Below are 25,710 nucleotides of genomic sequence, written 5' to 3'. Positions count from 1 at the left end.
AATAACACAGAAAAATAAAGTTATCAAACACAAGATTGAAATGCTAATGGGTTAGGGATAAGGTATTTAAATTAACTAGACTGAGATTCAAGCACAGATTTTTGAGCATATATTGGAGCATAGATTTCAAAATCTGTTATTGTTAGATTGGCAAGTTAAGAAAATAAAGACAAAGGGCTGGAAAGAAAGCACAAGGGTGAGAGGATTCCATTATGATCTGTATCATTGCATCGTTTCCTGACCATGACCAAGTAAAGCCATGAACGACCTCAAGTACAGCTGTGTGACCTTAGTGCTCCCCAGATACACAGGGAAAGAGCAGAGCAGCACCATTTCACAGAGCCCCAAGTTTGAATAATTGGGCTCTCGTTTTATATCAATGAGATTATCCCCAGAGTTCTATGAACACTTTTGGCTACTCTCTCTACAAGAAAATAAAGAAAAGGAAAGGAAAAAAAAAGCTACAAAATATGCATTTTCATGAAGAGAAAACCCAGACTATACTGTACCATTATGGCTCTCTTTTTCAATAGCAATGACCATATTTCTGGGCTAAAATAGGCATGTGTTTAAGATGACATCGCCAATTTGTTACACCAAACAAATTGGTTTTGCAGCCAAAAGTTTGAAACCTTAAGAAGCATCTTATTCCATCTTTATTATATCTACATTTCTCACCTGCGAGTGTACCCGATATACATTTCGCATAATGAATTATAAAATAAAAGTATGAGAGGCTACTTTGAAATGAAAGTCCTCAGGTAATGAAGAGAAATTGAAAGTGACATAGTATTATACACTAAGGGACAGAAATGCAACTCACTTAGAAACATCGAGCACATTACTTTGTATAAAACTAAGTCTAGCTAGAACGAAACAGCCTTAGTCCTAATGAAATGACCTCTACGTTGAAGTTAGGTAATGTTCCAATTTATATTTCCACAAGGAATAGGTTTCAGTTCAACACAAAGAGTTTTTTTTTAATGTGTTGACTCATGGTAGATATTTAGTAATGCTTAAATTGTAGATGAGTGATTTTAGATCATGACCATTCCTGACCATCCTTTGTCCCTCCCCTTAATTCCCTCCTCCATAATATAGCTCTCCATGAGCTTCAGTTGGAGAAGAAAACGTGTGATTCTCTTTCACTGTCTTAGTATTTAGGCCAGGACTCTCAATGTTCTACATTTAGATTGAGATCATTTTCCTGCAAATTGGGTTTATAATGTCTCCCAGTTGTTGCTGAAACTTGATGCTTTTTGAAAAGCCAAGATGAAATTCCTTTGCTGGAATGACTTTCCAGGGATATATTTCCAAGGGGAATGAAGATCAAATGAGATGGGTACAAAACTTTTTTGCTTACTAATCACAATTGTCACTCTGCCAGCTGATAAACAATCAGCAGTAACTGTATGCAAGATGGATTCAGTTTCTGCTTACTCTTGTGAAGCTTTCCATCAAGGTATGCAGATATTAGATAATAAATTACAAGTGCCAGGGAGGTCATTAAGAAGGCAGTAAGGCTGGGTGAGTATAAAAAAAAGATCCTGGCTTTCTTTCACTCTCTGACAACTTTGAAACTCAAAAAAACCATTGCTGGGTACTATGATAGCATGAGACATCACTTCTTATATAGGCAGGTCCATGCCTTTTAGCAGAAGGAAGTAGCGATAGGAGGCAGGCCTTAATCTATGCACCCCTTAAAGATTTAAAGAGATGAAATCTCTAGAAAAGAATGTAGCAGAAAGATAAATATGATGGATCATAATGAGTTTTTCTAGAAATTATAAAACTGAAAAGAAGTCCCCTCGTCCTGTAGTAGCTATCCCTTTGTGATGTAAATACTAAGCTCTTTGGAAATGAAGAAAATTAATCATCATTCAACTACAGAATCTGAGGCACCTGGAAATGATGGACTCCCTCCTCAGAAAAAGAATGAGAGAAAGAAAAAGAAGGAGGAAGGGAGTGAGAGTAAAAGGGGATCTAAATATTGTGTTAAGAATGTGAAAAATAATCATAAAGAGTTCAAGACTTTTTTCCTAAGACAACATCTAGATAAACTTCTCTGTATGTGAAGAACTCAAGACCAGGGCAATTTGAAAAAGGCCCTACGATTAGAAAAATCTTTATAAGGGCATGTTTTAGTGTCTTCTTCACCCTGAACATTGACCTGAATCTCAACATGAATGTTTTTCTTTCCCTCTGAGGAAGCCTGTGTTCATCTCTCTACCTGCTAACATTTCTCTAAGCAAATATCTTTAAATAAATAAACTTTTTTACTTCCAATCCCAAAGTGCTAGAGAGATAGGACAGGGGCAAGGTGCTTTCCTTGTATGCAGCCAATCTCAGTTAGATTCAGTGGCATGGAATAATATCCCCAGCACACACAGAAATGACTACTGAATACACTAGGTGTTTCACCCTCACACAACAAGAACAACATACACACACAGGAAGAGAGAGAAGGAGAGAGAGATTCTGATCCTGAACATAAAGAAGGCATCTTGAAGAAAGCAAAATAGTGGTTTAATAGTGGGGTTTGAACATAAATAGATTCTCTCTGAAAATAAAATGTCAACAGAGAAATGCTCCATTTAAAAGATATAGGGAAGGCTTGTTCCTCACCTCCTGTATTGCCATAGGCTCCCACCATCTTTGCTGTTCTTGCATCTATAACTGTGCCACACTGTTTTTTCTCTATATGCCTGTGACTCTATGTGTCTGAGCATCTTCTTGAAGAAGGGCAAATGTCATAATTGAATTAGTCACAATCTTAACCCAATATGACTTTGTTTCAGAGGTTGGAACAATAGTACAGTGGGTAGGGCTTGTTGCCTTGCATACAATGGACCCAAGTTCTATTTCCAGAAGACCAAGGTCATATAAGACTGCCAAGAGTAATTCCTGAGTGCGGTGCCAGGTGTAAGCTCTGAAAACCATGGGATGTGATCCAAAAAAAAAAATAATAAAGCCTGATATGACTTAATTTTAATAATATCTTTATTTAAGCACAATGATTACAAACATGTTTGTAGTTGGGTTTAAATCATAAAAATGATTTAATCAGTGCAACATTTCCATCACCAATGTCCCCTATCTCCCTTCTTCCCACTTCCTCTGCCTGTATTCAAGACAGATATAGTGTTCGCAGGTGAAATATATTTGTATAAAATGCTATTCAGCTCACACCCTTTAGATAGTATTTATAAGAGAATGTGTGTGAAGTAGGAGTTGGGGGTGAGGAAAGTGGAGATTGCTGCAGGCAGAGAAAGCAACATCTGCAAAGGGACTCAAGCTGAGTTTAAGTTGAAGGATGTTCAAGTCAAGTTTATGTTCAAGTTCAAGGATGTCATGATGAAGGTGGCCACACATTGAGATCTATGCCAAAACAAGGTGACTTGAGTATCAAAGGGAACTAGGAAAAGAGGTCCTTTCTCTCAGGAGACATTTAAAGGTTCTTAGTGAGAGGAGATGAAGACAGCATCTCCAGTCATTCTAGGCAAGGCTGCCCCAGATGTAATAATACAAAATCACATCTTAAATCCAAGTCAGTGCAGGCTTGAAGCATTCATTGTTTGAATATGCTATTTGGGCCAACATCTTCTATTTATATTAGTGACTATAGGGCTCTTAGGGTTTTCTGAGATTTCTAATGAGAGCAAGAAAGAGGTCTCTATTCTCTTCTGTATACATGCACTTACATAAGGCTGCTTTGTGAAAGGTTCTACAAGTTGCGATGTTAGCAGTTAAGGGAATAAAAGAATAAAAGTAAGTTTGGTTTCTAAGCCTCAGGAGGAACATCTAAGGCCTTAATCTGTTTAAGTGCATCTTCAGTTTCTGAGACTGGACTAGTCTGGGCATGGAAATCACTTACTAAACTTATTTGAGGATGGATCCCATCCTCCCCCAAAATTCGCAATACTCAATATTTTAGGTTACAAACTTCAGGAAATTCCATCACAGATGTACTAACTCCCCTAGGAAGCACCAACATTTTAGTATGGAATTTTTTTGAACACAGTTATTTTGAAAATATTTGAGTAACTCAGAGAAAATAATAGTTGGTTCCTTTTAAATCTTGGATCGAGGGAATTTTATTTAAGAAAGAAGCACTCTTAGCTGGTCCAATGGCAGTGGTTTATCAGAACTTATTAACATTAGTATCACAAAAGTTGGTATATTTCCCCCCCCTCAATTTGACTGGCTTTAGAAGAAGAAAGAAAGAAGCACTCTCATGAGACAAAAGATTTCTGGAAGCACCAAAGTGCCTTTTCGGATGCCCAGTCAGGCAGAGAAAATGTGACTCTCTAGAACAAGCATGAGGTGGTGTGGCCGCAGAATATATGGTCGGTCATTCATTCTCCTTTTCTCAGAGGTACTCTGGCTTCACTATGAAGATCTATAACCATTGGCCTTTCTTCCTTATATTTCACAGGATACAGTTCCTAAAAAATTCAACCTATATTGTTTATAAAATTAAAAATGATGTCAAAATCTCTCTCATAGAACCAAATGTTTAAATCTGATTAAATTCATAAAATTGTGCAATTTTCCTATATCCGTTGGTTTTTTCCTCCCAAAGGCACTATAAACTAGTATTGAAAGGAAATTTATTAATTTTTTTTTTAGTTTTCGAGCTGCACACGGTGACGCTCAGGGGTTACTGCTGGATATGCGCTCAGAAATCGCTCCTGGCTTGGGGGACCATAGCAGACACTGGATGATCGAACCATGGTCTGTCCTAGGCTAGCGCGTGCAAGACAGATGCCTTGCCACTTGCACCACTGCTCCAGCTGCTTGAAGGGAAATTGATTCAATATAAAACAATATTGTCTTAATTTTCCATGTTAGCACATAAAAATAAACAATAGAGGCCAACAAAATGGAGTCTGAGATAGCATTGTCTGTAGGTCTAACAACACAGTTACTGGAATTCCACATGGTAGACAGGTTTAAGACTAATGTAACTATAAAGTACTTAAAGAACTATAACCTACAATAAACAAAACAATAAAAACCCCAAAACCATTTTATTTTCTATATTTGTCTCCTTGGCTCATCCTCTCTTTTTCAAAATCTCTACCTTCAAAATGTCTTAACTTATTGCTTCTTTGCTTTCTTTCATACAAAACCATTAATGAAACTTGCCAGACAAATCTTGGGTCATCCAAACTAACTCCACAATTCAATACCTGAACAGTGTTTAATTGTCCCACTGTGAAATGACAAGAAAAGTCATGGAAAGAAAAATCAAGAAATAACAGATGGGGCCAGATAGATAGCAAGGAAATAGTGTTTGCCTTGCATGCAGAAGGATGGTGGTTCAAATCCCAGCAACCAAAATGGTCCCCCGAGTCTGCCAGGAGAGATTTCCGAGTGTAGAGCCAGGAGTAACCCCTGAGTGCTGCTGGGTATGACCGAAATCCAAAAATAAAATAAAACAAAATAAATGACAGATTGGCAGATGTTTTCTTATTCTTAATTATGCATATTTATTTCTTATTAGGCTCATAACCTAAAGTTTTTTGTTTTGTTTTTTTTTTTTTTTTTGGTTTTTGGGCCACACCCTGTGATGCTCAGGGGTTACTCCTGGCTATGCACTCAGAAGTTGCTCCTGGCTTCTTGGGGGACCATATGGGACGCCGGGGGATCGAACCGTGATCCATCCTAGGCTAGCGCAGGCACCTTACCTCCAGCGCCACCGCCCGGCCCCATAACCTAAAGTTTTAATAAATATCTTAAATTATAACCTTAGGAAGTCAGAGAGGTAGCACAGTGGTAGGGTGTTTGCCTTGCACACAGCCAACTCAGGACAGACTGTGGTTCGAAACCATGCATCCCATTTGGTTCCCAGAGCCTGCGAGGAGTGATTTCTGAGAGCAGAGACAGGAGTGACTCAAAGACCAAAAAACAGTTATAACCTTAGGTTTCAAATAGCTCTCCAGAATCAAATGTTTGTTTCTAATGTGAGTTCATAGTCATTTTTTGTTTTTAAGAGTTTTTTTTTTTGGGGGGGGGATGCTGGCTCTCCAATTTGCATGTATGGGAGCTTGATTAAATTCTTTGAGCCATACTCCTTCTTCAGCACCATCTGGTATATCCCTGGAGGCCCCTGGCGATGTGAAACATGGTCCATATGGCCCTCCAAACTGTTGGGATGGCCCTTGTGGTAGTAAGCTCCACAGGGTTCAAACAACATCATATCCTTGAACCAGAGCATCAAGCTGTCAGAACTGGTTGTTCAAATATCAGGAGAGGGACCCAGACCCATGACTACAACTTGAGAGAATAAACCAAAGTAAAAGTCAGTTTCATATGAACAAATCCCATCTCACATAGTAATATTATGAGGAATTATGTGCCATGGCCGTTGGAGTAAGCGGATGGTTCTTACACTATTCAGGATACTTCTATTTTGCTTGTGTTTGTCCCTCCTAGGTGGGAAACACCTCTGGGATGATCCCTTACCTCTACCTCTTCTCCACCATTGGGTGTGGTCCATCTGCCCCCAGTAAAGACCTCAGGTCAGAGAAACTTCTCCCATTTTCAATCCTACAGCTCCCTTTCTGCCTGCTGGAAACTTTTGCCTGTATTTATAGATAACTTGTGGTGGAAGTTCCTGAGCCTGTTTTATCTCCTTAACCTGTGTGGATTATTTCCTGTGTTAGTGTTGCAACTAAACCCGCATTTCCCAATGCATCTTGGAACTGAGACATGAGACTTCTGCTACACCTAATAACAGGCATAACAAATAAAAATTATGAGCTATTTTCATGATCATTTTTTATAGAAGTATTGTTAAGCTGGCCAAGATGCAGAACTTCAATACCAATCATACTTCACTCACTACTAAACTTGAACCTGATAAGGAAAATGGGCAGGAGAATAAATCAATGCTTTATAGGCTTTTTCTCCTCTGGAGCAGCCCACATTCTTTTTCAGTACATATTTCTTTCATTTTATCTCCCATCACACTTCTCTAAATTTCTTGCAATAAAACTATTTTGCTTCACTGAAAAATGTAAATCAATGCTATGTAATCAGTGCTTGAAAGGCTTCAATCCAATCAAACATGTAAGATCAACTTTGTAGACAAACAAGCTGTGTCTTCTAGCTTATCATAGCAATAAAACAGGTTTTCACTTACTCTGTATGGTACAGAAATCATGGCTGAAGAATAAAATCATTTCTTTTATGATCATCTATGACTTCAACCGGTACAAGTTCCCTGAGATCTGACTCTAAAATCACTAGAATTTAATACTAGGTAGTGATTAGAATCCAATACTGAGCTTTATATTATTAGACATAGACTTAACTGATTTTCTATGTTTTACAGCTCAATATGTGCAAGGAATTATCAGTTAGACAAACAACTTTAAATAAAGTTCATCATCATCCAGAACAAGGGGAATATTTCAGCACTGGTTTTCACCCAAGCAAGAAAGTGGGTCCTATATAGGAAATATAATGAGTTGTATAGGAGGCTTCCCAGAAAAAGGTACCTTGTATAGGTAGGTGTAACTCTGCCTACTTGGAGACAATTAGTGATCAGGAGGTATTATGATGTCAAGTCCAACAGATGGACCTTCCTGTATCCAGGACATGGGGTATCACTGCAACTGGAAAAGCAAGAACTCAGGAAGATATACAGGGTATGGAGCAGAAGAAGGAAAAGGAAAACTATAGCTTTTAGTGTATTTACATATTTCCTGAATTGTGGATGAGTTCTACTAGACTAAAGCCAGTAACTCATAGAGGCAGCAGCTCAATTGCTTCTGAAAAGGAAGTGTTGCATATCAGCCCTGGATGGGGCTGGATGGTGATGGGATGGATGGAGGGGCCTTTCTCTGCCCGGCCCAGGCCATGCGTCTGCCACCCTCTCTAGCCAGCTGGTCTGAGGGTTCAGGGGAGCAGTGAGGAAATGCTCCACAGACAGGTTTCAGGAGACATCACCTTTATTCAGTGGAAGAAGGCAAAAGAATCAGCCCCAGGATGAGCCCCAGCCTTCCTCAGATCTTTGCTTTTGTACACAAGAATCAGGTACCACCCTAGGGTGGGAGTAGAAAACCAAGTAAATAATCCAATATGCTATCATCAGGTCACATCCTAGGGTGGGGCACAATTATTGATCGGTAGGATCCGTAACACAACAGGAAGGACTCTTATTATCAGTGTTATTGAAAACAATAGCTCAAGAAGCGTTTTTTTTTAATTATTATTTTTCTTTATTTAAGCACCATGGTTACACGCATGTTCACAAACGCGTTTCAACCATAAAATGCTCACAAAATTTAACGTGTGCAACTTTCTGACCACCACCTTCTACCTCCTCCTCTGCCTGCCTTTGAGACAGCCCTTTTATTTATCTCTCTATAACTGTCATGATCGTTGTAGTGTAGTTATTTCTCTAACTGAGCTAACACTCTTTGTGGCAAGCTTTATGTGATGGGATGGTCCTCCCAGACCTAATATCTATCATCCCTGGATACTATTACTATAGTGTACTACTGTATATTATTACTTTAGTTTATTTTTCCTATATCCCACAAATGTGTGAGACTATTCTATGTCTCTTTCCCTCTGAATCATTTCACTCAGCATAATAATATCTATGTCCATTCATGTATAGACAAATTTCATGACTTTATTTTTCCTGAGAGCTACATAATATTCTATTGTGTAGATGTAACACAGTTTCTTTAGCCATTCATCTGTTATTAGATATCTGGGTTGATTTCAGATTTTGGCTATTGTAAATAGCACATCAAATAAACTGTAGGAGAGCATTATTGTATTGTGTTTTTGTGGTTCTAGAATAGATCCTTAGTAGTGAAATTGCTGGATCATATGGGAGCTCAATTTCCAGTTTTTTGTTTAAGAAATACCCATATTGTTTTCCAGAAACAATAAACTAAACAGCATTCCCATAGCAGTGAATCAGAGTTCCTTTCTCCCCATATGCATGCCAGCAGTGGTTGTTCTTGTTCTTTGTGATATGTGCCAGTCTCTGTGGTATGTCATTGTTGTTTTGATTTTCTTTTTTTTGGGGGGGGGCACACCCTGTGATGCTCAGGTGTTACTCCTGGCTATGCACTCAGAAGTTGCTCCTGGCTTCTTGGGGGACCATATGGGACACCGGGGGATCGAACCGCGGTCCGTCCTAGGCTAGCGCAGGCAAGGCAGGCACCTTACCTCCAGCGCCACCGCCCGGCCCCTGTTGTTTTGATTTTCATCTTCCGAATGATTAGTGATGAGGAGCATTTTTTCATGTACCTCTTGGCCATCTGCATTTTTTCTTTCTTTTTTTTTTTCTTGTGGTTTTTGGGTCACACCCGGCAGTGCTCAGAGGTTTTTCCTGGCTCCAGGCTCAGAAATTGCTCCTGGCAGGCACAGGGGACCATATGGGGCGCCGGGATTCGAACCAATGACCTCCTGCATGAAAGGCAAACGCCTTACCTCCATGCTATCTCTCTGGCCCCATCTGCATTTTTTCTTTGAGAAAATGTCTGTTCATTTCTACTCTCCATTTTTTTTTATAAAATCTTTAAGCATCATGATTACAAGAACGATTGTAGTTGAGTTTCAGTCATAAACAGAACACCCCCTTCACCAGTGCAACATTCCTACCACCAATGCCCCCTATCCTTCCTTCCAAACCCCTGACTTCATCTGTCCTGATGGCTGCATAATATTCCATTCTGTATATGTACCACAGTTTATTAGCTATTCATTTGTTGAAGGGCATCTTGGTTGTTTCCAGAATCTGGCTATTGTAAATAGCTGCAATGAATATAGGTGTTAAGAAGGAAATTTTAAATTGTATTTTTGTGTTTCTAAGGTATAATCCCTAGGAGTGATAAAGTTGGATCATATGGGAGCTGGGATTATATGTTTTTTTTCTTAGTAAATTGTCAGTACTTTATATATCTTAGATATAAGCCCCTTATCTGATTGGTATTGGGTGAATAGTTTCTTCCAGTACTTGGGTGACCTTTGGACTCTAAGAACTGCTGTTTTTTTATGAAGTGCAGAAACTTCTCAGTTTGATGTAATCTTATCTGTTCACCTCTGCTTCCACTGTTTAGACAGTGATATTTTCTCCTTGAAGATGCCTTTAGTTTCAATGTCATGGAGTGTTTTGCCTATGTTTTCTTCTATATATCTTTTAGTTTCAGACCTGACATGAAGGTATTTAATCCATTTTGATTTGACCTTTGTGCATGGTATCAGATAGAAGTCTGCATTTGCTTTTTTTCATTTGGCTGACTAGTTGTCCCAACACCACTTTTTGAAGAGGCTTTCATTGCTCCATTTTGTCTTTCTTGCCCCTTTGCCAAAGATTGATTTTATGCCTGGACATCATTTTACAAATACTCAAGACTATTCCATTAATCTGAGAGTCTGTCTTTAAGTCCAATACTATTTTGTTTTAATAAAGATTTCTTTGTAGTACAATATAAAGTTGGGTAAAATGTTGCCTCCCATATTTTTCCCTAAGGTTGCTTTAATGATTCATGGGTGTTTATATTGTTCAAACTAAATTTCAGGAGTGTTTGATCCACTTCTTTTAAGAATGTTATGGGGATTAGAGGGATTACATTAAACATATACAATGCTTTGGGGAGTATTGCCATTTTAATTATATTTATCCTCCCAATCCATATACAGGGCATATATCTCTATTTCTTTGTGTCCTCTTTTATTTCTTGAAGTAGTGTTTTGTAGTTTTCTTTGTATAGGTCCTTCACCTCTTTAGTTAAGTTGACTCCAACTTTTTGTTGAATTTTTGTGGTGCTATTGCGAATTGGATATTTTTTAATGTCTATTTCTTCGCTATCATTTTTTGTGTAAAATAAGGCCATAAATTTTTTGCATGCTAATTTTGTTTTTATTTTATTTTATTTTTATTTGGTTTTTGGGTCACACTCGACAGTGCTCAGGATTACTCCAGACTCTAGGCTCAGAAATCGCCCCTGGCAGCCTCGGGGAACCATATGGGATGCCAGGATTCAAACCACCCACGCGTTACCTCCATGCTAACTCTAAGGCCCCTGCATGTTAATTTGTAGCCTGCCACTTTGCTATATGAATCTATTGTTTCTAGATTTTTGGTAGAGTCCTTAGGATTTTCTAAGTATAGTAATATGTCATCTGCAAACAGTGAGAGTTTAACTTCTTCCTTTCCTATCTGGATATCATGCATCTCTTTTTTTCTTACCTAATTGCTATGACAAGTACTTTCAGTACTATGTTAAATAGGAGTGAGGAGAGGGGGCAATTTTGCCTTATGCCAGATATTAGGGAAAAGGCTTTCAGTTTTTCTTCATTGAGTATAATATTTGTCATAGATTTGTGGTAAATTGCCTTGAATATATTGAGAATTTTCTTCCATTCCCAACTAGACTTTTTATCATGAATGGTATTGGACCTTACCAAATGCTTTCTCTGTATCTACTGATATACTCATGTGGTTTTATTGTTCCTTTAGTTGATGTGATGTATTGGTTTATTTGCATATATTGAACCATTTTGAATCTCTCAAACAAATCCTACTTGGTCATGTTGTATGACTTTCTTGGTGAGGCATTGGATCCTATTTGCTAGAATTTTATTGAGAATCTTTGCATCTGAGTTTATCAGAGATAATGGTTTGCAGTTCTATTTTTTGTAGCATCTCTGTTTGCATTTGAATTAGGGTGATGTTAGTTACATAAAAACTATTTCAGAGCATTTATGTTTCTTCAGTTTCCTGGAAGAGCTTGAAAGAATAGGTATTAGGTCCTCTTGGAAGGTTTGAAAGAATTTGTTATTAAATCTCTCAGGACCTGGGCTTTTGTTTTGGGGAGACTTTTGACTACAATTTTATATTTTCCAATAGTAATTGGACTGTTCAAATATGCTATATCATCTTCATTCATTCTTGGGAGGTTATAAGAGTCCAAGAGTTTATCCATTTCTCTCAGGTTCTCATGATTTGTGGCATAAAGTTTATCAAAGTAGTTTTTGATTACCTTTGAATTTTTGTAGTTTCTATAGTAATCTCTCCATTTTTATTTCTAATTCAGTTTATTAAAGTTTTCTCTCTTCCTTTCTTTGTGAGTGTTGTTAGTTGTTTATCAATCTTGTTTACTTCTTTTAAAGAACCAACTCTTGCTTTCATTGATCTTTCGAATTATCTTTGGAATTTCTATTCATTGATTTTTGCTCAAGCTTAATAATTTACTTTCACCTTCTTATTTTTGGTTCACTTTGTTGACTAACTTCCAATTTCATTAGCTAGTCCATTAAGTTATTTATGTAGATCCCTTCTTATTTCCTGATAAATGCTTACAAAGCTATAAATTTTCCTCTTAGTACCACATTGTCTGCATAATTTGTGTCTTCATTCTCATTTGTTTCAGAAATCTTTTTATTTCCTTTTTGGTTCTGTCTCTGATCCCAGGGATGTTCAGTAGTGAGCTGTTTAATATCCAACTATTAAAATTTTTCTCTACAGGGACTGGAGAGATAGCAATGGAGGTAATGTGTTTGCCTTGCATGCAGAAGGTCGGTGGTTCGAATCCCGGCATCCCATATGGTCCCCCGAGCCTGCCAGGAGCAATTTCTGAGTGAGCATAGAGCCAGGAGTAACCCCTGAGCATTGCTGGGTATGACCCAAAAACCAAAAAAAATTTTTTTTCTCTGCATCTGTTTGTTATTTACTTCTAATTTCAGTGCATTTTGATCTGAGAAGGTAGTATGCACAATTTTTATCTTCTTTATTTTATGGAGGTATGTTTTATGGGCTAGCATGTGGACTATCTTGGAGAATGACCCATGCATTGTAGAAGAATATGTATTTAGTTTCTGGGAATGGAGAGTTCTATATATATATTTATAATATGACATATAACAAAAATGTAATTCTGGCTTTGTGAAGTACCTCTTGGCTGTACATTAATTTCATTTATTTTTGTCACTATATCCCACCACTTCCTTCAGACTTCAAGGATTTCTGGTTGCAAATCTGCATTAATTTGTTAGGGATGCTCCTTTGAATGTAATTTCCCTTTTTCGTCTTGATATTCCATCCCTATTTATGTGGTTTTTCATCGTGACTAGGATGTGTCTTGGGGTGCTTTTCTTTGGATTTCTTTGGTCTGCTACTGTTCTCGCATGTAAGATTTGATTGAATGCACTCTTTAGCTCTGGGAGTTTCTCTGCAATGATATTCTTTATTGTTGATACTTCATAAAGGGGTTTTTTTCCTGTGTCTCTTGGACTCCAATGATTCTTATATTGTTTATGTGGAGTTTATAAAAGATTTCTATTTTTTTTCTGTTTACATTTTTTGAAAACTTTTCCCATTATCTTATTTGTTTTGAGGTTTACTTCCAACCTCTTCTTTTGTATGGAATTGTTGTGCATTTCATATTCCAGCTCACTGATTCTGTCCTCAATCATTATTACTTTGTTGAATAAATTTTTCCAGTAAGGTTTGTATTATATCTACCAAGTTTTTCAGCCATTATTTAAGTTTGAAGTTTTCTTCTCATTTCTACTCTCATATCGTCTTGATTCTTATTTGTGGCATGTTCACTTCATTTCATGCTTTTTTGAGTTCTATGAATAGCCTCCATATTTCATTTCTAAAATCCTTATATGAGAGACTAAATAAATGGTTGGAACTTTTCAGGTCATCAGAGCTACCAACTTCATTCTCTAAGCATGGTGTAGGCCTGAGTTGTTTTCCCATTCCTATGGTTGTAGTATGGTGTTTTCCATGCCCTGTGCTGGCATTCTTTTGAATAAGCGGAGCATGGGGCCACAGAGCAGAGAGTAGCAGCTGCACTGCACTAGCTTTTGTCTTAGATTCTGTCCCTCACCTGGTCACCACCGATGTGGCTTCTGAATCCTAAAGCTGCAGGCTCTACCACTGTGTCTTCTGCTGTTTCTGGAAGCAGGTTCCACACCTCTGGGTTCCTAACACCTCAAGAGTCATTTTTGATACATGGATTGGTAGGTACCTTCACCAAATATAAATCAAATACTTACAATATTGTATTATTGGTGCTGGTGACTGAATGAAAAATCAGACAAATGACTGTAATTTATTGGGGTATATCTCCAAAAAGAAAAGTCAGTCATTGAAAGCCCAGTGGCAGAAGATTGACATTGCTAGAGTTCATATTTTTCATGATGAAAACCATCTTGATATAATATAAAAAATAGAGAAATTGGAATATTAACACTGTTATCACCTCCCTCTTTCTTTGCTGATGTAACTTGAATGTGTCATTTACCTTCTTTCTTCCTTTGTTTAATGGGGATTATAGTGACTCCAGCTCACAAAATCAGAATCTAAGAGAGGATTGAGTCAGGAAATGCTTGTATAGGCATCATGCACAGAGCTCAGGAGATCACTGATATTATGGTCAAAATGAAATGTCCATTTTTATAGCACTTCCAAGGCTCCCAAGAAAGAAATTGAAGCACATATTTCATGATCCATGAGTAGTCAATCCTGAAGACCTCAATGCCCTTTATTTTATATATATATTATTTAAACACCTTGATTACATACATACATATATGTTTGTGTTTGGGTTTCAGTCATGTAAAGAACACCACCCATCACCAGTGCAACATTCCCATCACCAATGTCCCAAATCTCCCTCCTCCCCACCCAACCCCCGCCTGTACTCTAGACAGGCTTTCTATTTCCCTCATACATTCTCATTATTAAAATAGTTCACAATGTAGTTATTTCTCTAACTAAACTCATCACTCTTTGTGGTGAGCTTCATGAGGTGAGCTGTAACTTCCAGCCCTCCTCTCTTTTGTGTCTGAAAATTATTATTGCAAGAATGTCTTTCATTTTTCTTAAAACCCATAGATGAGTGAGATTTCCATAAAGGTTGAATTAGACATTAGGCATTCCCACCAGCAGTGGATAAGAGTTCCTTTCTGTCCACATCCCCACCAACACTGCTTGTTCTCATTCTTTGTGATGTGTGCCAATCTCTGCAGTGTGAGGTTATACCTTATAGTTGTTTTGATTTGCATCTCCCTGATGATTAGTGATGTGGAGCATTTTTTTTATGTGTCTTTTGGCCATTTGTATTTCTTCTTTGTCAAAGTGTGTCCATTTCTTCTCCCCATTTTTTGATGGGATTAGATGTTTTTTTTCTTGTAAAGTTCTGTCAGTGCCTTGTATATTTTGGAGATTAGCCCCTTGTCTGATGGGTATTGAGTGAAAAGTTTCTCTCACTCAGTGGGTGGTTCTTGTATCCTGGGCGCTATTTCTTTTGAGGTGCAGAATCTTCTCAGTTTAATATATTCCCATCTGTTAATCTCTGCTTTCACTTGCTTGGAGAGTGCAGTTTCCTCCTTGAAGATGCCTGTAGTCTCAATGTTCTGGAGTGTTTTGCCTACGTGTTGTTCTATATATCTTTTGGTTTCAGGTCTGATATCGAGGTCTTTAATCCATTTGGATTTTACCTTCGTACATGATGTTAAATGGGAGTCTAAGTTCAATTTTTTGCAAGTGGCTAGCCAGTTGTGCCAACACCACTTGTTGAAGAGGCTTTCTTTGCTCCATTTAAAATTTCTTGCTCCTTTATCAAAAATTAGGTGATTGTATTTCTGGGGAACATTCTTTGAGTATTCAAGCCTATTGCACTGATCTGAGGTCCTGTCTATTCCAATACCACGCTGTTTTGATAAGTATTGTTTTGTAGTAAAGTTTAAGTTGGGGAAAGTAATTCCTCCCATATTCTTTTTCTCAATGATTGCTTTAACTATTCTAGGGTGTTTATCGTTCCAAATGAATTTCAAAAGTGCCTGATCCACTTCTTTGAAGAATGTCAATGTCATGGGTATCTTTAGAGGGATTGCATTCAATCTGTACAATGCTTTGGGGAGTATTGCCATTTTAATAATGTTAATCCTGCCAATCCATGAACAGGGGATATGTTTACATTTCCGCGTGTCCTCTCTTATTTTCTTGGAGCAGTTTTATAGTTTTTTGTATAGGTCCTTCACATTTTTAGTCAAGTTGATTCCAAGATATTTGAGTTTGTGTGGCACTATTGTGAATGGGGTTGTTTTCTTAATGTCCATTTTTTCCTTATTACTATTGGTGTATAGAAAAGCCATTGATTTTTGTGTGTTAATTTTGTAGCCTGCCACCTTGCTATATGAGTCTATTATTTCTAGAAGCTTTTTGGTAGAGTCTTTTGGGTTTTCTAAGTAGAGTATCATGTCATCTGCAAACAGCGAGAGCTTGACTTCTTCAATGCCCTTTATTAACTCGGTGTTATTGTTGTTGTTGTTGCTGCTGCTGCTGCTGCTGCTGATATTGAATTGTTTAGAAAAATCCAATTGAGCTTCTTTCCTCAGTGAGACCCCTTTGCAATACAGGTGTAAAAGGTAAGTCAGTACCTTTAAAACTGAGTACCAATAGTATAGGTCTTTTGTTTCATTTGAGGGCACACCCAGCTGTATTCAGGGCTTACTCCTGGCTGTGCACTCAGGGATCATTCTGGGAGGAACTCAGGGAACCAAATGTGATACAGCCAGACTGCATGCAAAGTAATTATTTGATCTTTCTGGTCCCCAAATCACAATATTTTTCTTGAGTTATATTTTATAAGTATAGATAATTTCCATGGGTAGTTATTAAGTTTATACTTAGATTAATTATATCAGTAAAATTCATTTTAGTTCCTCTAACTCACCAAGCACATTTTAACTATTCTGTAGCCATATGTTGTCTTCATCATATGCTGTATGCCCAGAACATGTCCTCATCACTGACATTTCTCTGAGACAATTAGTTGTGTGCATTAGATATAAGGCACACAATTGAAGAAGCCTATGCAAATGCATGTAGAACTAGTCAACATTTATAACTAGACAGATATTTGCTAAATCTTTCTTCTAAGAACTCTGTTCCTACCTCTAGAAGTTGTAACTGTTGTTCCTTTTAAGTGATCTACCAGAATTTTCTATTTTCCCCTACCTTAGCATCAAATGTTCTCTACTATGATGACCCATTTCCTTGTTTATGTCCCCCTTCTTTAGTGATTCAATTTTAGCAAGACCATAAAAATCCTGAATAATCTCTTTGGTTCCAAGTGACTAGCCCTATCCATGACCTGTTTTTCTTTTCTTTCTGGTTATTCAGTTTAAATATATGGCCCCGACCAGTCTAATCAGTGGACTTTGATTTGAATATTGGAAACAGTGCTTGCTCATCCCCTAGAACCATAGTTGAAGAATACTGCAATTCTCCTTTATGGATATCCCCATATAGTGAAATAAAATCAGAATAACGGAAGGCAGAAATAAGAGGTCAATGGGCAGAAATAAGAGGTCAATAAAAATAGTCAAAAATCCAACTGGCCTAGCGAATTAATATACTCTCCAGATTTCAAAGTTACACAAGCTAATAGATATATACTTTGCTAAAACTAGTTGAAACTGAGACTTTGTAATTTGTAACCAGATCCCTAATGAACATTAACACACTCTTCTTGGGGCAGAGAGATGGCAAACAGTGGGGTGTTTGCCTTGCACCCAGCAGATCCTGGACGGACAGTGGTTCAAGTCCCACATCTCGTATGGTCCCCTGAGCCTGCCAGGAGCGATTTCTGAGTGCCGAGCCAGGAGTAGCCCCTGAAAGCTGCTGAATGTGACAAAAAAAAAAAAGAAACACTTTCAAGATTTCAAAACTACACAAACCAATAAATATATTCTTTGCTTTAGCTAGTTGGAACTGGATCTCTGTTACATACAATCAAATCCCTAATGAACATCTTTCCCCACAAGAGGGAGCTTCATAAACTTTAAGAGAGGTTCACCATTTTATTCTGTTGTCTCACCACCTGCTTGGCATAAAGCAATTCTTCAAGACATGTTCTTAAGAATGAAAATAAATTCTGCTGAGAGATGTATACAGGCTTACTCTTCAAGCCCATGTTCTCCCTTGATCATGTATCTCACTGGTCTCTTTATTTCTATTTTGATTGCTTATGTTCTCTCTTGAACACATTTTGCCTCTATCTCTCATTTTATATCTGTCTATGTAAATTTCAAGAAAAATCTACCTTGCTTCATTAGAAAATTTAAAAAAACAACACATATCCATACCATCATACCTATTATATTTAAATAAAAAAAGAAGTATCCTAAAATGAAAAATATCCCAGAAATAAAATCTGGACTGTTTTTCCAAGAATTATTTTAGTTGAATAAACAAGAGGTATATTCTTTGTTCAGAGCCAAACAATGAGTGACCACATGAAATCTATCTAGACAGTGAAGTACCTTTGGGAGAGTCATCAATGTCTTGACATGTTTAGAATCAATATAATTATTAATGTAGAATCAATAAAGTCAAAATTTTACCACCAATTTAACAAAAAAAAAGTAAGCACTTCTGAGCCAATTCTCTAATTGAAAGGATGTATGTAAATGAACTTTCATTGTTACATAAATCCTTAAAGTCTTTTCCATTTGGATTGTTAAGGATCTACCTTTTGGTCTGAACTGAATTACTTCTATTGCTTTAAATACAAACATTGAAGCTTGAAAGCCCTAAAAGCTGTAATAAGAGAGTTATATAATTTCAAGAGGGCATGGTTTTCAGTAATAGGATTAGCATATTCATACAAAGGGTGGAGAGTCCAGAGCTCCCATTTCTACCATATAAAGACACATAGAGAAAATGCCATTGGCAAGTCAGAAAGAGGAGCTCACAAAATCAATTCTGTGGGCAGATTTTCCACTTGCTAGAATCCTGAGCAATAAATGTTCGTTGTCTAAGACCCTTTCTCCATGTATAGCATTTTGTTACAGAACCCCAAAATGACAGATACACATCTGTCTTCACACTTCGTCATGGCCTCTGACGGTCACAGGGGCTGGATTATAACAGATGATCTATTATTTCTTCTCTTGTGCCCACCTTCATTCAAATGCCACGCAGTAGCTTAGTAAGATGTCCTTGTGGCTTCTTTCATGGATCAGCCATCTCACCTTGCCCTAGTATTCTATTTCTAGAAACATCTGCAATGCATTTGCTCTCTGTGGAGTATATAGAAGCAGATGGCTATTTGGTGGCGCTGGAACTTTAATAGGCCACTGTTTATTATAACGTTATCTTTAATAAGATGCTTATTGTTTAAATTTCTATGTATGCCAGGATGAACCAACATGCCCAGCTGAACACAACTCTGAGAAAATTTGAATTACTTGGCACAGCAAAGGCTTGGCTGGCAAGTCTCAGGGGACAGATGCATTGTGCAGGGCAAACAGCTCCCCCAGGCAGAGGCTGGCAGTCCCTGTGCCTGAAAGTGGGAAGACATCAGGTGCCTAGTTTTACTTAATGAAAACATAAAAGACTCCACTTAATTGCTCTAAGATTATACAAGCCGTTTTTTCCTTCTTTTAGGTTGAGCTTGTTAAGTTCTACAGCTGTGATATTGGCACAATTGCAGCCTCGAGTCCTGTTTTCACAACTTGTAAGCAAAATTAAAACTTCCTTTTTTAATTAACATTCAAACCAAGCCAGAATTAAATTCCTATTGCAAATCAGAAGCCCACTAATGCCCCAGAAGGAACACCTGTTCCAAAATTATGGCGGACCGTCTCTGACAACACACCCTCTGAATGTGCTTTTTGTTGACCCTGAAAACTGCTGATGTCAAATAGACCTCTGGTTATTTCAATGCCATAGTCCGATGAAGTCAGTTCTGGGGTGAGGAAGTCACTTTTGAATTTTTGCACATTGATGACTTGCTCCTTCCCTTGATGATAATTATCATAATATTGTAAAATGGCCATAGAATATTGGAAATAGTAGCAGGGATAGTCATAGCAATATAAACAAACTCTTCTTTGGAAAGATAAAAATGTGATACATTTTACACTCCGATTCCTCACTTTTAGTGGCAGCTCTCTGAATTACTCTATTGAGAAAGATGCCAAAGAGGCATAAAAACCAAAATGTTTTATGTGTGCCTGAATGAATGTGGCTGCCAATTTACCATTCCCATTCTGTGCACTGACAATTTGCACTTTATATTTCTTTCATTTTAACTTAAGGGAAGGAAATAAAAGATTTTTAACTCTAAGCTCTGAAGGAAATTGTTACAGAATTGTTCACCTGAATCACAATTCTCAATGCAGTCATGCTCACCTGGATACTGCCGAAAGAAGCCCTTTGCACTCCCAAAGTACTGCCAGATGAGAGATGGATCACGGTCAAAGTTGTCCACAAAAACTTTGTTAAGGGATTCAGACCAATAAACTCCATTGACAATTGCTGGATCTGAAAAAGAGAGAAAAGAAGGGAATGTTGTTAACAGCAAGCGAATAGAAGCAGCCTGGCATCCCACATTACAGGAGAGATCAGCCTGAGGCCTATATTACAGGAATCTGTAGAGTAGGTAATAACTTTTAAGATGTTTTTCTCTATAATTTTTCTATATTTTGGCCTACCAGTCTTGCCCAAGCTCTGCCAAGAATGAGGTCTTCTTTCTTCAAAGCTACACCCACATCTGTAACTTTCAATTTCATAATTTATGTCTACAGGAAAAGTAAAGAGAAACTTTAGCATTATTTATCAATTTTCCTCTCCTGAGTGAGAACTCAGTATTAACAGGAGGAAAGTGTTTTCTGTCACTGAAATCATCTCAGCTATCACAGTCCTGTGGTAACTCACATCTGCCTTAGAAGTGTTAAGACAAAAGAAAAAGTAAATTAGGATTGCATAACTAAATATCATTTTAATTGTTGTCTATCAGATTGTGATTTATATGAAGGTAAAAATAAAAATCAAAAAATATACACACAGGAGGGGCCAGAGCGATAAAAATATCAGTTACAGTTAGAAATTCTCTCTATTTTTAGTGTAGATTAGTTAGGATGAATAAAAGGCTTCCCATATTTCCAGGTGGTCTTTGAAATCCGAAGTTACCTCTGGGAATCTGTGAGCACCTTTAGAAATGCAATAACAATGAAGTAATTTGAGCAGCATGTTATCCATTTTCACACCAAACTTGCTCTGAAATTATGCTTCTTAATGGGGACTTTGATATTCATAAGTCATGGATGACTAGGGAAGCTGAATCAATAAAAATATGGTCTAGTTAAGATGAGGGTTGTGCTAAACTCATTTGATCAACTATTTGAAATGTTATTCCACTAAGACAAAATAACAACCACATATTAATTTCACAAGCTTTCTTATCAAGCTATTCTAATAGAAGTGGAAATCCCAAACTTTATCCATTGTTAAGGTCATATGAGATAGAATTTTTGGTACGGAGTACTACTCATAGGTGGCAGGTTTATATGAATATATCTGATTTTAAAAAAACCTAGACTAAAAATGGTTGTTGCAGCAGCATGTAAATAGTTCAAATGACAGAGCATCTGCCTTGTGTATGTACGGGACAAATCAGAGCTTCAGGACTGCAGACTTCCTATCCCCAGGCTTACCACAAATTTCCCTGTTGAAATATTGGTTGTTCCATCATTGCTAAGCAAGTTGTCACACTAAAATTAAATGTCTCTTACTGTACTACTTCTGCCCAGGTCCCTAACCCCTTTCACTATCTATTGAGAAGGAATTAGAATTCTACACTTTAGATTAAATTGTGGACAAGCACCCCTGAACCAGGGAAGCCATCTACGAAACATCCAAAGTTGTCTATGACGTCCATCACCTGGAAGCAATTCTCTACCAGGGAAGACCCTACTGCTGCTCTGACATCGGTTTACTCAAAAGAGTCTTCCCTTAACACTGAGGAGATTTAAACAACAACAACGACCTGCGTACTGGACAGAGCTTTCTGCATTGCCCTTTAATTGTGAGTTGAATTTAGATGCCGCTCCGCAACATCCTGACTTCAATGTAGGATATACAGATTCCAGGATCTTCAATGCAGAAACATGATACCAACAACAGAGACTGTGAAAAATATAACTGTATGGGCACTACAGACAAGGACCAGGATTGGAAAAACTAGTTTGCCTGGAGCCTAGAAATGGTCTTATGTCAGGAAACTTCAGGGGTAAGGTCTCCTTGTATTTAGGCCAAAAGTTTTTCCTTTCCATGACCCCCTTACTTTGGTGGGCCCATGCAAACGATAATTGCCATTCTAACTTTGTTTATACAATGCTCCTTTGACTCTAAACCTTTAAGAAACCACTAGTGAAAATATCTGGAACTGCAAAATAATGGTTTACATTAGTGTTAACATATATGCTTTTAGTTAAACTAGCATTCTAGGAGATGAAGGAGGGAGAAAGGGATATATGCTTGGGAACAGGGATGAAGGGAGGACAACACTGGGGGTGATGGATATTCCCCTGATTCAATGTTAATATGTACCTAAAATACTACTGTAAAGATATGTAAGTCATTATTTTTTTTCAAGGTGCAAAAGGGAGTTTATTCGACTAGTCAAGGTCCAAGTCTCATCCAACCAAGGGAGTCTTGACAAGGACCCTGAGTTAAGTCTTCAAGCAGTATACATAGAGCTTTACAGGTTTCAACAACTCAACCATTTCATTGGTTGATACAATAAAGCAAGCATTTCATCCACTTGAACAGAGAACATATCAAAAATCACATCATGCTTTGGGTGGATGTCCCAACTTACTGTTGACTCAACTTTGTGTCAGGGGTTCCTTATCTGGCGGAGAATGTCTTTATCTGGTAGAACTTCGGGCCTACCTAGTTCCTCTATTTCAGCTGAACAGGGAGGGTCTTCCTCTTTACAGGGTACATTTTTTTGGTTTTATCTTTGGGCTAACACCCTCTGCCAACAGGGAATTTATAGAGTGGAAAATATATTTCACAGTGGTTTTACTAGGGGGCTTAGGGCCACCTTGGTCTCACACCTGCACTAAGATTTTTCTCTTTTTCTGCCCTTATCCTATGGATCATCTTCTATTATTTGTTCAGGAGCCACGCACAGCAGTGCTCAGGATCACTTTTGTCTCTGTGCTCAGGGCTCACTTCGAGGATCATATGAGATTCTGAGGTTGAATCTGGGCAAGTGATATGTAAGTCATTATTATCAAAAAAAGTGTTTTATTTAGAAATGTTCTTTGATTTACATGTATTATTATATCATATTAATTATATGTTATGTTATGTTACTATATTATGTTATGTCAGTTTACCTCAATATGTTAATCAATTTTGTCTCTTGAATAAGTTCTTACAATAAAAAAAATTGTGGACAAGCACTAAAATGTGGTTGAGTAATTCTGTCTTTTTATAAAACAAATAGTATGTTCCTAAACAGCTTACTTACTTTTAGTGGACTTAAAATTCTTTTGACAGCCCTCTTCTTGTAAGGTTCTTTAAATGTCTTATATTAATCTGATATTTAATCTGATGAATCTTATATGGATATTATGATATATAGGAATATATATTTACTAGCTCAAAAATATATAACTCCAATGTTTCCATCTTCTCATGACTTGTGTGACTCTGTGTCAAATCTCCTCAAATCTTTTAGTGTCTTTTTATTCTAGTAGATCAATCTTTACATTTATAGTCTACCCAAAATTTAATATGACCTTAATCCCAAATCTTCAACTTAAATATATTTCCAAAGATCCTTATTCTAACAGACATATCATCTGTGGGCATATCTTTGGGTTATCACTATTGAGCCTGGGAAATGTATAGAACTCTTATTTATTTTGCTCACTATACCCATATTTTGTGAACTGTACATATCCTTTTTATAATCTGAATTTACTGAGTTCAGACCATTTTACTTGACAAGAAATGTTGAATGTTTTTATCCCTCTTTTTTATGGGAATAATTTAGATTTTGTATATGCATGATCTTTTCACCAGCTTAACCTTCTTCTTTACCTCTGTCTAGAGGTCCTATCTGTAATGCATCAAAATGAATGAAAAGCATTGCCTTTATACTGCCCAAGTCAAACCCAACCTCCCTGCTTAATAGTCAATACAGTCATTTTCTGAATCGGTTCTATCTGTCCCACATCAGCTTATTATTTTGATAGTCAATATGAAGTCTAAGAATTGCCCACCGCTTTTTATCTTCTGAAAGATTTAAATTATCTCTGTATCACTCAAAAATCTATCAAATATTCAACTTTTATGAAAACAGACTAATAGCATCTGTTTAGAGAGGAAGAGTCCCACAACATCTTTTTGATATCATTTTCAATTTGTATCTGAAAAGCATTTTACACAATCCTATTATGATTTATAATTTAATATATAAACTTATTAATAAAAATATATCAACAATCTCCTTCCTTTCTTATCCCAAATTACTATTCTCAGAGGCATTTTTCCATTCATATCGCTACCTTCAGTTTCCTTTGCTACAAATTCTCTTCTGGTATTCTGGTAGTTAATGTTCTTTCTCTAAACATATATTATTTACACTCATATACTTTCTCATCTAAATTCTCTGTCTTTAAGTGATATAGCCTTGCCTGTCCTCAGATGTCAATCATGAATTCCATCCTTCTGCCTAAGAGGAATAGTTACTTTAGTTCAAGCAAACTAACATAGATATTGACCCATATATAATACTCCATAAATATATGTTCATGCAAAACATCCCATAAACTGGCAAATAAATATGAGTGAAGAAGAGCTTCTGACTTTTTTTTTTGGTTTGTTTGTTTTTTGGTAATCACTTAGAAGTGCTGAGACATTACACCTGGCTCTATATTCAGGAATTACTTAGGATACCATCTGAGATGCTAGTAATCAAACCCAGGTTAGTCATGCACAAGGCAAATACCCTACCTACTGCACTATTGTTCTGAATCTCAAAGAGCTCCAAACTTCTATCCCTGTTCTTTGAAGTGAGTAACAATATGCAACACCCCAACATTTTCAAGTAGTAGTGTGGAACTCAGCCTTTAAAATCACTCTGCTTATCAATTTGGCAGACAATGGCCTTGGACTTGTGTTACAACTTCCCTCATACCTGATATCTTCATCTACAGGGGACAGAAACAAGTAGTCCTCAATCACAAGAGACTTAGACAGGCAACTGTTGTTCAGTCTGGAGGAACCAATTCAGAAAAACCGGTGGATCTATCACAATTTAATACTGTGGTAAACCCAAATTAGTTGGGTGGGCAATTACCTAACTTTCCTTATCCATTCTTCGAATTATCAGGGCCAAGAGTAACTTGCAATGATTCCTCCATTCATTCACTCATACAACAAATACTGATTGTGCCCCTAATCTACCAGACCTCCAGGAGAGAAACAGTCAGACCATGAAACTGGCATGTCTGAGGATAAATTAGCCATGGACAAATAAATCCGAATTTTAAATAAAAATGGATGAGGAATAAAATGTAAAAGACTGGTATTCTTAATAGCATCCTGAGTGTGAAGGGGTATAGAAAGATTAAATTGGGTTATGAGTATAACCTCTTTGGAGAAAAAGACTGGACTGCTGCGAGATTGTTGGTTCCAAACCTTTGAAGTCCTGGGGGCCAGAATAATAGTCTAGCAGGTATTGCACTTACTTGCCTTGTATGCGGTCAACCTGGGTTTTGATCCTCAGTGGCGCCTATTGGGAGTGATTACTGAGCAACCGTGTGTGGTCTAAAAGCAACAACCAAACAAAACCCAAACAAACTCTGAATGCAGAGGTGCTTTCCACAGAGGAAGCAGAAAGTTCAAAAGTCAAGAGT

The 25,710-nt window shown here is 37.3% G+C and overlaps 1 protein-coding gene across 1 annotated transcript in view; it reads right to left on the bottom strand.

Annotated features, from left to right (window-relative positions):
- The window catches only part of CACNA2D3 (calcium voltage-gated channel auxiliary subunit alpha2delta 3), a 983,089-nt gene that overhangs the window by 516,506 nt on the left and 440,873 nt on the right, over positions 1–25,710 (bottom strand). The window contains 1 exon segment of the mRNA XM_049777717.1: positions 20,186–20,317. Coding sequence (XP_049633674.1) covers positions 20,186–20,317 — 132 coding nt within the window.

This window comes from Suncus etruscus, chromosome 7 (assembly GCF_024139225.1).
Source record: "Suncus etruscus isolate mSunEtr1 chromosome 7, mSunEtr1.pri.cur, whole genome shotgun sequence".
NCBI classification, from domain to species: domain Eukaryota; kingdom Metazoa; phylum Chordata; class Mammalia; order Eulipotyphla; family Soricidae; genus Suncus; species Suncus etruscus.
The sequence above is the reverse complement of the archived record's forward strand: the minus strand, read 5'-3'. Positions and strand labels throughout refer to the sequence as shown.